The following is a 13,464-nucleotide window of genomic DNA, read 5'->3' as shown; positions in this document are numbered from 1 at the left end:
AAAATTTTTCTAAGCGGGGCCGCACCTCGGCAGTGTTTGGCAAGCGCTCCGGGTGTATTTCTGCCATGAAAAGCTCTCAGTGAAAACTCATCTGCCTTGCAGATGCCGTTCGGAGTCGGCATAAAATCATGTAGGTCCCGTCCGGCCAATTTGTAGGGAAAATCAAGAGGAGCACGACGCAAATTGGAAGAGAAGCTCGGCCTTAGATCTCTTCGGAGGTTATCGCGCCTTACATTTATTTTATTTAACTCCGGTAATAATTCACGCATAGTATAAATTGATAATGAAAGTTTTAAGCTTAAAAAATGTGTACATCTGCTCAGTTTAAACCATACATACATTCATAGACGCACATTAGTACAAAGTTTAGAATTTCCCGCAGGGTCCGAACATTTACCTTTTCACGATTTCAAAACTGAATATTTCCTCTTTGATTTCATATAACAAAAAGTTTTTATTTAAAAGCTATCATTTACCAAAGTACGGAAGTTGGGCAAATTTTTTAACCGAATCCGAACTATACGACCAAACTGACCGGTTATCGAATCCAAACGGAATATTCGGTCGAGATCTACTCCCTATTCTGTTCATACAACGTGATCCTTTTCCCGAAACACCTTTTTGTCATCGTGGGATGCAGCTAAATCATAAAGACAGGGCTGTTCAAAAATGTTTACATTGAAGTGCAAATCACAACACATACAAAATATGTACACTGAAACTTAACAAAAAAAAAAAAAACAAATAAAAATTAATTTTAAATGTTTAAAGAATTTTGATGGTCCCCTTAATGAATAAATTATTAATTAAAATTTTTCTCCGTGCTACAATATTTTTGAAAAATTTGTTGGTGTCAATTTATTTAAAATTTTTTTTTGAAAATCATTTTGGCCGCCGAGAAGAGAGAATGGTTTTACCTTTTCATATTTTTATCATGTATGGGAGTGCTATGAACATTTGTATACTCAGCTGAGCAGAACTCACAGAGTATATTAATTTTGTTCGCATAACGGTACTCCGTAACGGCATAAACTAATCCAGATAGATATAGACTTCTATCTATTGTACAAACAAATTCTAGGGTCACCCCTGGTCCACCTTTGTGGCAATATCTCAAAACGGCGTCCACATATGGAACTAAGGATTACTCCCTTTTAAAATACTCATTAACACCTTTCACTTGATACCCATATCGTACAAACGCATTCTAGAGGCAACCCTGATCCACCTTTATGGCTATATCCCTAAATGGCGTCCACCTATAGAACTATGGCCCACTCTCATAAAATACTCATTAGTACCTTTCATTTGATACACATGTCATATAAACACATTACAGGGTTTCCCTCGGTTCATTTTCCTACATGGTTATTTTCCCTTATGTTGTCACCATAGCTCTCAACTGAGTATGTAATGTTCGGTTACACCCGAACTTAACCTTCCTTACTTGTTAATATTACCATTTGTATGTATCCATGTAAAAGACACTTTTGTCTCAAAGCTCTCAGTTGAGTACGTAATGTTCGGTTACACCCGAACTTAGCCTTCCTTACTTGTTTTATATTCAAAGCGTGAATTTGTATCTGTGCCTTTTCTTCAGGGTAAAATAAAAACAAAAGTGGCTAGGGTTTGTTGAGCAGCTCTGCAAAAGATATTCAGTTGAGGGTGTTTTTTTATACCCAGCTGTACTTGTACACAGGGTATTATAACTTTGATAGGATAGCGGTTGATTGTAAAGGTATAAAGGAATCGAGATAGATATACAGACCAATTCTAAATGTTCTCGCGGATTTTTTTATTCCAGCGGAAAATTTCCTCCAGTTCTTTCCTCCTAGGAAGAAGAATAATTGGGGAATAGGAATTTCGAATTTTCGAAGTGAGCTGTTTTGTCAATTGAAATTTCGTTGCGCATTTCTTATTTTGTTTAAAAAATTGTAAAGTTTAATTATTGTTGCCAATTTATTTGAAATTAAGAAATAAGGTATAAACAATGCACATTATTGCATTTCATGTGGTATTCACTGAAATGAGTAATGAATTGGTGTCACAGCAACATCAACAGAGGAGCATAAGAAGAAGACCGGCGGGATAACACCAATCCGCCGGAGTTGCCTGCATTCATTCTGCAAAAGAATTTTCTGGCGGCCAAGTCGAGTTGAGTTCGCCTTTCGCCATATGCCAAAATCTATTTAAGCCTTCTTAAAAAATCCTTGCGCAATTTCTGGATGGCTGCATCAAATATGCGAAGAGCTCTTCCGTTGCTTATGATATACTTTTCGACTTAAAATAAAGAATATTGTGGTTGTTGTTATTGTTGTATTAACAGTGAGAATATTGTGGTAGAATGTAAATATATATTTAAGCACAAATTTGTACAAACAAGTGTTCTTTCTTAAAATAATCAATTTCCTTTAACTATTTTGATGCATTCCCTTTAATTTAACTAGTGAAAAAACTCCTATGAAATGGCAGAGAAATCTCCCTCTCCCTCACATTCATAATACCTACTTTTCTCCCATAACCGGTTTCCGCTTTTTCGAACATTGTTCAGAATAGGAGGAAAGGGAGAAGTGAAAAAACTCACAAGGAATTTTTATTTAGAATACGAGGAATGGGAGAAGGGAAAAAACTCGCACGGAATTTTCGTTTAGAATTGGGCTGATAGACTTCCATAAACAAAATCATCAGTACCGAAATTTGATTAAGCCCGTCCTTCTGTCCGTCTTCCCGTCTGTCCGTCCGTTAACACGATAACTTGAGCAAATATTGAGATATCTCCACCAAATTGCGTATACGGGCTTATCTGGACCCGATAACCACGCCCACTTTTTCGATATCGAAATATGGAAAAAATGAGATAAGTCAAAAACGAATACCACTGAGCTAATGAAATTTTGTAGGTAGATTGGTTTTATGACGCAAAACATGAATTCCAAAAAATTTGAAAATTTAGAAGAAGTTTAACAACCCGTAAATCGAAAGCCGTTAGAAACGGAACTATCCTTTCCAAATTATATAGACTGAGTGAAGATATTCAAAATAGGTGAAAGGCCACGCCCAGTTTTTCGTAAAGATCCAACCTTAACAAAGTTTGCAATAACTATATGGTATTTAAAAACATTTGACTGATATTCTGCCTCAGTAGTGGTATGGTTGAACTAAGAACAAAACTTAAACAAATTTTGAAAATGGGCGGGACCCGCCCCTTTTTTGTTACTCTTTCCAAAATACTTTTAATGCCTTAAGTCGAACAAAAGTCTCCCAATCCGAACGAAATTTATCAACAACAGCGTTTCAAGTGCACATATGGGTATGTAATATTCGGTTTGACCCGAACTTAGACTTTATTACTTGTTTAATTTTTGTTCGTTTATATTCAGTCTTGTTGTTCTCCTGTTCATTCTTATAACAGTTGCGAAATTCTAAAATTCAGTGGCTTTTATTTCGAAACTGAATCAATAGGATGAAAAATGGCCGCTTAGAAAAAACAGGCGATTTAAAATTATAATTTATTTTATTAATTTCTTTGTTAGGTACACCCTATTTTATATAATTTCTTACTCTTTTAACTACCTGCAAATCTGTTTACTCGAACTAACGGACACAAGAACATTAATTGGAAGGGCACTCGAAGAAAAAGATTAGCGTAGTTTCAGTTGTTTAATACAAACTTTGGTAGTTAGTTTTTTGTTTTGTGTCTTTTTATGTTATAATTTTTATTTTCATATTCGTCCTTTGTTTAAAATGAGCGGTTTGTTATTAATGTTAGTTAAATTACATATTTATTTTGTTATAACTCTTTGCATTTTGTTTTCAGTTTCAGTTCATGGCTTTATTGACGAAAGCAATCCAACGCATTTGTATAATTTTTTGGCGCGTTACAAAAACAACCCAAAGCAATTGGATTTAGAGGAAGCAGATTTCTATGGTAATACGCCACTTTTAAAGGCCTGCTATATGGGTAAAGGTGAGCACGTCCGACTATTGATACGTTATGGAGCCAGCTTGACCGCTATTAATTATTTAGGTGAGAGCTCATTCAATGACATGACGATAAGAAAGAAGCTCCTTCTGTTTTTTGTATTATAGTATGTGTTTTGTAGGTCAGAACGCTTTAACGTTGGCCACATATGCGGGTAGTTTAGACGTTATACGTTTGCTGCTGAGATATCGTTCATATTCAGATTTTAATAAATCATCAATAGTTCCTGCTTTGTGTGTAGCTACGCTGCGTCAAAATAAAAAACTCATTGAATTTTTCAGACGTTTTTCAGCACCTGAGGAAGAGGTGCAAACAGCGCACGGTACTTTCTTCATTTGTATATATATATCGTTAGCTTAATTCACAAGGGCTCTAACAACAGATTTTTCCATGTAAAAATAAAAGGTTTTTTGCTGTGAATTAAGCTAACGATATGTATAGTAAAAATTTTTGTTTACGATAAAATTATTGCTTGCAGGCGTGTCGCCAGCTCAACTCAGTCAATGGGTGGGAATATATAATGGATCCCGAAATGGGCACGACGAAAAACCCTCATGCAGTGGTGCAGCATACAAAATGAGATAAAAGCTATATAGGCCCTTAAATGGAGCTTTTATTAAGTCATGATCATAGTCGAGAGAGTTTTTTTAACTTAAATTTTTGACTTTGTCTATAAGTTTGGTGTTATTTGGTTTTTTTTTTTTCTTGTATTGGATTATTTTTGTTGTAATCAAGTGTTCGTTGCACAATATTGAATATTAGAGATGTGTTTACTTTATATGTTTTAATTTTGTGAAATTATTGATTAAAATTTTGATTACCAAATAAATATGTTAAGTAATTACCAAAAAAAAAAAAAAAACAACTCACCCCTAGTGGTAGATCATATGGGTCACATGTTTCGATTTTACGTGAAAACTCTACCCAGGTATGTGTTGCATTTTGTCCGCCATCGATAATATTGTAGTTTTGTGTATCGTCTTGAATGGGAGCTGCATTTGGATGTTTTGTTGAGCCATGACAGTCCTGAAATCAAAAATAAAAATAAAACAAATATTTAAACACTTTTTTTTATACTCAGTTGAGCAGAGCTCACAGAGTATATTAACTTTGATTGGATAACGGTTGGTTGTACAGGTATAAAGGAATCGAGATAGATATAGACTTCCATATATCAAAATCATCTGTATCGAAAAAAAAATCGATTGAGCCATGTCCGTCCGTCCGTTCGTCCGTCCGTCTGTCCGTTAACACGATAACTTGAGTAAATTTCGAGGATCTTGATGAAATTTGGTATGTTCCTGGGCACTCATCTCAGATCGCTATTTAAAATAAACGATATCGGACAATAACCACGCCCACTTTTTCGATATCGAAAATTTCGAAAAATCGAAAAAGTGCGATAATTCATTACCAAATACGGATTAAGCGATGAAACTTGGTAGGTGAGTTGAACTTATGACGCAGAATAGAAAACTAGTAAAATTTTAGACAACGGGCGTGGCACCGCCCACTTTTAAAAGAAAGTAATTTAGAAGTTCTGCAAGCTGTAATTTGGTAGTGGATGAAGATATCATGATGAAATTTGGCAGGAACGTTACTCTTATTACTATATGTCTGCTTAATAAAAATTAGCAAAATCGAGTACGACCCCGCCCACTTTTTAAAAAAAATTTTTTTTAATTCAAATTTTAAAAGAAAAGTTAATATCTTTACAGTATATAAGTAAATTATGTCAACATTCAACTCCAGTAATGATATGTTGCAACAAAATACAAAAATAAAAGAAAATTTCAAAATGGGCGTGGCTCCGCTCTTTTTCATTTAATTTGTCTAGGATAATTTTAATGCCATAAGTCGAACAAAAATTTACCTATCCTTGTGAAATTTGGTAGAAGCTTAGATTCTAGGACGGTAACTGTTTTCTGTGAAAAAGGGCGAAATCGGTTGAAGCCACGCCCAGTTTTTATACACAGTCGACCGTCTGTCCATCCGCTCGGCCGTTAACACGATAACTTCAGCAAAAATCGACATATCTTTACTGAACTTAGTTCACGTACTTATCTGAACTCACTTTGTATTGGTGTAAAAAATGGCCGAAATCCGACTATGAACACGCCCACTTTTTCGATATCGAAAATTACGAAAAATGAAAAAAATGCCATAATTATATACCAAATACGAAAAAAGGGATGAAACATGGTAATTGTATTGGTCTATTGACGCAAAATATAACTTTAGAAAAAAACTTGGTAAAATGGGTGTGACACCTACCATATTAAGTAGAAGAAAATGAAAAAGTTTTGCAGGGCCAAATCAAAAGCCCTTGGAATCTTGGAAGGAATACTGTTCGTGGTATTACATATATAAATAAATTAGCGGTACCCGACAGATGATGTTCTGGATCACTCTGGTCCACATTTTGGTCGATATCTTGAAAATGCCTTCACATATACAACTATGGGCCACTCCCTTTTAAAACCCTCATTAATACCTTTAATTTGATACCCATATCGTACAAACACATTCTAGAGGCACCCCTGGTCCACGTTTATGGCGATATCTCGAAAAGGCGTCCACATATAGAACTAAGGCCCACTCCTTTTTAAAATACTCATTAACACCTTTCATTTGATACCAATATCGTACAAAAAAATTCTAGAGTCACCCCTGGCCCACCTTTGTGGCGATATCTCGAAAAGGCGTCCACCTATACAACTACGGTCCACGCCCTTTTAAAATACTCATTAATACCTTTCATTTGATACCCATATCGTACAAACAAATTCTAGAGTCACCCCTGGTCCACCTTTATGGCGATATCTCGAAAAGGCGTCCACCTATAGAACTAAGGCCCATGCCCTTTTAAAATACTCATTAACACCTTTCATTTGATACCCATATTGTACAAACGCATTCTAGAGTCACCCCTGGTCCACGTTTATGGCGATATCCCGAAAAGGCGTCCACCCATACAACTAAGGCCCACTCCCTTTTAAAACACTTATTAACACCTTTCGTTTGATACCCATATTGTACAAACGCATTCTAGAGTCAACCCTGCTCCACTTTTATAACGATATTCCGAAAAGGCGCCCACCTATAGAACTAAGGCCCACTCCCTTTTAAAATACTCATTAACACCTTTCATTTGATACCCATATGGTACAAACAAATTCTATAGTCACCCCTGGTCCACCTTTATGGCGATATCTCGAAAAGGCGTCCACATATAGAACTAAGGCCCACGCCTTGAAGTACTTGCTAACATCAAAAAAAAAAAAAAACAAAGATCGGTGCATTCGCGCCTTGGCAGCCACTTCACTATTAATGCATATAAATTCGAGACTGTGAAGAACTTCGTCTATCTGGGAACCAGAAGTAACAACGATAACAATGTCAGCTTAGAAAACAAAAGGTGAATAAACCTTGGAAACAAGTGCTACTTTGATCTGAGCTGGCAATTTGAAAATAATTTCCACTCTAGACGAACAAGATTCGCCCTCTACAAGTGGCTCATCATACCTGTCTTGATGTATGGATCGTATTCGTAGACGGTTCGAGAGAAGATGGCTCTTAAAAGTTAGACAGAAAATTTCTCTGCAAGACTTATGATCCTGTCCGTCGACGGCGAGTATCGAAAGTGGTATAATGATGATCTGTATGAGCTTTACGTAGATATGAAGATACAGTAGCGAATGAAAGCCCAAAAACTTCGCTGGTTAGGTCAAAATATGCGAATGGACAAAGACGTCCCGGCCAAGAAAGTTTTTCAATCGACACCGCAGTTCGAAGAGCAACGGGGAGAACTCCACTGAGTTGTGAGAGGCAGGTAGAGGAAGACTTAAAAAAAAAAAAATAAATGTAAGGCGCGATAACCTCCGAAGAGATCTAAGGCCGAGCTTCTCTTCCAATGTGCGTCGTGCTCCTCTTGTTTTTCCCTACAAATTGAGCGGACGGGACCTACATGTTTTATGCCGACTCCGAACGGCATCTGCAAGGCAGATGAGTTTTCACTGAGAGCTTTTCATGGCAGAAATACACCCGGAGCGCTTGCCAAACACTGCCGAGGGGAGACCCCAATTAGAAAAATTTTCTTCTAATTGAAAAACCTTATTTCTAAAATTTTGATGTTGCTTTGCCCGGGGTGCGAACCCAGGGCATACGGTGATAGGCGGAGCACGCTATCATCACACCACGGTGGCCTCTTGGTGCTCTTAATTGGCGTCAGCTAAATTACTAAAACATATGTACATGAAAGTGTGTGCTCCTGCTTCTATTTGATCTAAGTAAATGAGATGTTTGCGATAATAAATTTGGACTGCGCGTAAATTTGTTAAGAAAAAAGCAAGCTAGGAAATATTAAGTGCAGCAATTTACAAAAGACCAAGATGTCGCTATTCAGGTTGGTGTACCTTTAATATATAAATATGTACGTATGCTCCTATGTTCGTGCTATGTTATAATATTTTATAAAGAAGCACCTGATATTAAAATATTATAGCAAACACTTAGTCAAAATTTATAAGAAATTAATGGAAACACCAGAAATGTATGCGGAAGTTAACTGACTGGCCAGTGAAAATAAATCATTTGGGTTTTACATAGGCTTATTAGGCTATTTGATCATATCAAAAGAATTAAACCGTATTGTCATTTTAATTTGAAAAAGAACAAAACGTTTTGTTTTCGATTTATGTTTTACTAAAATAAATCAGACGCCCTGTTGAAGATGTAAGGAAAACTTCGAAAGGCGTCGGAGAACAATAAAAGTTTTCCAGGTTCGAGCTCGGGCTCAAGGCCTATAACAATAACTTTTATGGTATTATTATGGATCTATGTGAGCAGCTATGGCAGATGTCTGAAACAAGTTATATATCTTCTATTTCAAATCAAATAATAATTTCTCAATTATAGAAAAATTAAAAAAACAATAATTTTCACAAAAATAATTGTTACAGGCCTCGAGCGCGAATTCGTACCTGGAATTCTTTATTAATAGGCCGATAAAACAACAACGAGAAAAAGTTCAGTTTTTGCCTCACTTATCGTCCGAAAAACCTTGTTTGGAAAAATAAAAAGTATGAATACCGAAAAAGAAATTAAGATTTCAAGAACGCAACCGGGACGCAGTGATGCCAGATAAACGCTGTGAAATTACCCACGGAAATTTAAAAAATAATCTCTAATTTCCCACATCTTAAATAAAAAATAGCATAATCCTGTTATATTTTTCCACGAGTTGATTGGTGTGCAGCGGATTGTCAAGCGCCGATATCTAATAGCATATCTCTACTTTGAGCTTTATTCGAGATTTAAGCATCTGAAAGGATTTAACGATAAATCTTGCAAGTTTTATCATATAAAATAAAATCTCGAAACGAAGAAGATTTAAGTTAAATCTTCAATCAGTTGTTTAATTACTACAAAGTAGGAGCAGTTTTCAGATATGTTTTTGCTTCATGAACCAATAAAGAGATCCCGCATTAAAAATGAGAGAAAAAATCATAGTTAGCCGTGAAATAAATTTTCTCGGCGTGACGTCACGCTTTTGACAACATGTTTCATTACTGACGCAGTGTTCAGACTTTATTCCAATCGGAGTATTTTGCTCCGCTCTTACCTCCTACTACAGTTTTTTTATTTCAAAAGTTTATTTGGGTCGAGTTGAAAACTAAATAGTATTACTACCTAATATCTTTTGGTTGAAGTTTTAATTGTATACGTATGAAAAGCTGATTGTTTACAAGTGACGTTTGGATGAAATAACGTGAATTCATTGTTCGTGTCTTAAGACATGTTTGTTCACATTTTACTCACAGTTTTAGTACTTTTTTCGTACGGAATGAGAAAATAAGAAGTAAATGTAAGCAAAAAATGTGTTCGGGTGTGATCTGTAAATCCTGCCAAAATTTAACATACAGCACTTCTTCGTTGAGTCAGTGAGATCAGCTAACCCTTATTTTAGTCGCCAATTGGGGGATCAATCGAGGTAAAATCTTCCTACAACTGTCTCTGCCAACTCAGTGCAGGTTTTCTATTTCCTCTGTTTACAAGCTGCCGGAGCGTATTCGTTCATCCGCATAACATGCCTTAGCTAGCGAAGCCTTTGGATTTTCAATCGCTGCACTATCGTCATGTCTGCGTAAAGCTCATATAACTCATCATTATACCTCCTTCGACACTCGCCGTTGACATCACGGATAGAACTGTAAACCTTTCGGAGAACTTTTCTCTCGAATACTCCAAGAGCCATTTCATCTTCTCTAGCACCTTCCATAATTCCGAGCCATACATCAGGACATGTATTATGAGTGACTTATAGAGCGAGAATTTTGTTCGTCGACAGAGGACCTTACTTTACAATTGCCTAAAGAAACACTTGTTGGCAAGAGTTATTCTCCGTTTGATTTTTAGGCCGAAATTGCTTTTGCTTTTAATGCTGCTTCCCAAATGAACGAAATCCTTCACAGTCTCGAATTTATATACGTCAACAGTGACGTAGCTATAAAGGCCACGATGACAGCAAGTACTTCGTCTTGTCCAAATTTACTGCAAGACCCACTTTTTTTTGCTTCGTCATATTCGCCTCCATGTTTGAACAGCCCGGCGAGTATCCCGTCATTACCTGGCATCTTGTGATTTTTTAGCCGCGATATTGGATGCCGGGGAGTTTTTTTCATCATCGGCGATCGGGGTATCGGGTTCGTCTTACCCCACACTCTGTACGTCAGTTAATAGGTCGCCATTATCGTTCCTACAGGAATCTGCCCCGGTCTTGAAACCTTCTGTCATTAAAAGAGCATGAAATATGTATGGTAACTGAATTTAATAATAATATTTTTTCGCGATAAATATCCGGGGATATAGAATGTGGTGTGTTAATGGGAGAATTAATTGGTCATCCTACACGTTTTAGGCCGACTCCATGTGCATTTGATAAGGCAGATAACTTTTTTGCTGAGAAACATTACACGACAAAAAAGACAATCGAAGGGATTGCCAAGCTACCAAATCAATTTGATGTTAGTTGTTCGCCCGCTTTCAAAAAGGAAGAAAAAATATATTCCGAAAATTAAATTTTTACTCCGGCGTAGTCGTTTCCTCAGGTAACAGTTATAAATACTCCAAACACTGGTAGCGAAACATGAGAGAAATGTAACAAATCGACAAATTTCAAAAGCGCTAGGTCATCAAACTTTTTTTTCAAATTCGATTACAAATACAACAATTCCGGAATGCAGGATCTTGGCTCATTCGATTATGTTTTTGCTTTATGAAATTGTGTCTGTTCAATTCGAAAATGTAAATATTTTTAGTCGCTGAAAACCCTCAAAAATGTAATCTGTGCATGTGGTCCAACGTTAAAGTTTTTTCAATTCATTACCAAATACGGATTAAGCGATGAAACTTGGTAGGTGAGTTGAACTTATGACGCAGAATAGAAAACTAGTAAAATTTTAGACAACGGGCGTGGCACCGCCCACTTTTAAAAGAAAGTAATTTAGAAGTTCTGCAAGCTGTAATTTGGTAGTGGATGAAGATATCATGATGAAATTTGGCAGGAACGTTACTCTTATTACTATATGTCTGCTTAATAAAAATTAGCAAAATCGGAGAACGACCCCGCCCACTTTTTAAAAAAAATTTTTTTTAATTCAAATTTTAAAAGAAAAGTTAATATCTTTACAGTATATAAGTAAATTATGTCAACATTCAGCTCCAGTAATGATATGTTGCAACAAAATACAAAAATAAAAGAAAATTTCAAAATGGGCGTGGCTCCGCTCTTTTTCATTTAATTTGTCTAGGATAATTTTAATGCCATAAGTCGAACAAAAATTTACCTATCCTTGTGAAATTTGGTAGAAGCTTAGATTCTAGGACGGTAACTGTTTTCTGTGAAAAAGGGCGAAATCGGTTGAAGCCACGCCCAGTTTTTATACACAGTCGACCGTCTGTCCATCCGCTCGGCCGTTAACACGATAACTTCAGCAAAAATCGACATATCTTTACTGAACTTAGTTCACGTACTTATCTGAACTCACTTTGTATTGGTGTAAAAAATGGCCGAAATCCGACTATGAACACGCCCACTTTTTCGATATCGAAAATTACGAAAAATGAAAAAAATGCCATAATTATATACCAAATACGAAAAAAGGGATGAAACATGGTAATTGTATTGGTCTATTGACGCAAAATATAACTTTAGAAAAAAACTTGGTAAAATGGGTGTGACACCTACCATATTAAGTAGAAGAAAATGAAAAAGTTTTGCAGGGCCAAATCAAAAGCACTTGGAATCTTGGAAGGAATACTGTTCGTGGTATTACATATATAAATAAATTAGCGGTACCCGACAGATGATGTTCTGGATCACTCTGGTCCACATTTTGGTCGATATCTTGAAAATGCCTTCACATATACAACTATGGGCCACTCCCTTTTAAAACCCTCATTAATACCTTTAATTTGATACCCATATCGTACAAACACATTCTAGAGGCACCCCTGGTCCACGTTTATGGCGATATCTCGAAAAGGCGTCCACATATAGAACTAAGGCCCACTCCTTTTTAAAATACTCATTAACACCTTTCATTTGATACCAATATCGTACAAAAAAATTCTAGAGTCACCCCTGGCCCACCTTTGTGGCGATATCTCGAAAAGGCGTCCACCTATACAACTACGGTCCACGCCCTTTTAAAATACTCATTAATACCTTTCATTTGATACCCATATCGTACAAACAAATTCTAGAGTCACCCCTGGTCCACCTTTATGGCGATATCTCGAAAAGGCGTCCACCTATAGAACTAAGGCCCATGCCCTTTTAAAATACTCATTAACACCTTTCATTTGATACCCATATTGTACAAACGCATTCTAGAGTCACCCCTGGTCCACGTTTATGGCGATATCCCGAAAAGGCGTCCACCCATACAACTAAGGCCCACTCCCTTTTAAAACACTTATTAACACCTTTCGTTTGATACCCATATTGTACAAACGCATTCTAGAGTCAACCCTGCTCCACTTTTATAACGATATTCCGAAAAGGCGCCCACCTATAGAACTAAGGCCCACTCCCTTTTAAAATACTCATTAATACCTTTCATTTGATACTCATATCGTACAAACAAATTCTATAGTCACCCCTGGTCCACCTTTATGGCGATATCTCGAAAAGGCGTCCACATATAGAACTTAGGCCCACACCCTTTTAAAATACTCAATAATACCTTTCATTTGATACCCATATCGTACAAAATAAATTCTGGAGTCGCCCCTGGTCCACCTTTATGGCGATATCTCGAAAAGGCGTCCACCTATAGAACTTAGGCCCACTCCCTTTTAAAATTATCATTAACACATTTCATTTGATACCCATATCGTACAAACAAATTCTAGATTCAGGCCTGGTCCACCTTTATGGCGATATCCCTAAATGGCGTCCATCTATAGAACTATGGCCC

The 13,464-nt window shown here is 36.6% G+C and overlaps 2 protein-coding genes across 2 annotated transcripts in view; one reads left to right on the top strand and one right to left on the bottom strand.

The window, feature by feature from the left end:
• The window catches only part of LOC137244122 (MOXD1 homolog 1), a 122,689-nt gene that overhangs the window by 43,744 nt on the left and 65,481 nt on the right, over positions 1-13,464 (bottom strand). Inside the window, exon 2 of the mRNA XM_067772688.1 lies at positions 4,853-5,008. Within this exon, the coding sequence (XP_067628789.1) occupies positions 4,853-5,008 (156 nt within the window). The remainder of the gene's footprint in view (positions 1-4,852; positions 5,009-13,464) is intronic.
• plu (plutonium) lies at positions 3,593-5,007 on the top strand. Its single transcript, XM_067772692.1, has 4 exons — positions 3,593-3,751; positions 3,818-4,027; positions 4,104-4,304; positions 4,461-5,007. Exons 1-4 carry the CDS (start codon positions 3,745-3,747, stop codon positions 4,565-4,567), a joined length of 525 nt encoding a protein of 174 aa, XP_067628793.1. The 5' UTR covers positions 3,593-3,744; the 3' UTR covers positions 4,568-5,007.

Source organism: Eurosta solidaginis, chromosome 3 (genome assembly GCF_040869045.1).
Source record: "Eurosta solidaginis isolate ZX-2024a chromosome 3, ASM4086904v1, whole genome shotgun sequence".
NCBI classification, from domain to species: domain Eukaryota; kingdom Metazoa; phylum Arthropoda; class Insecta; order Diptera; family Tephritidae; genus Eurosta; species Eurosta solidaginis.
This window is presented reverse-complemented; position numbering and strand designations above follow the sequence as displayed.

Bases quoted from the DNA above. Each gene is read 5' to 3' on its own strand.
- plu (XM_067772692.1), top strand. The intron at 4,028-4,103 runs GTGAGAGCTCAT...TGTGTTTTGTAG, and splicing joins GACCGCTATTAATTATTTAG to GTCAGAACGCTTTAACGTTG. The intron at 4,305-4,460 runs GTACTTTCTTCA...TATTGCTTGCAG, and splicing joins AGAGGTGCAAACAGCGCACG to GCGTGTCGCCAGCTCAACTC.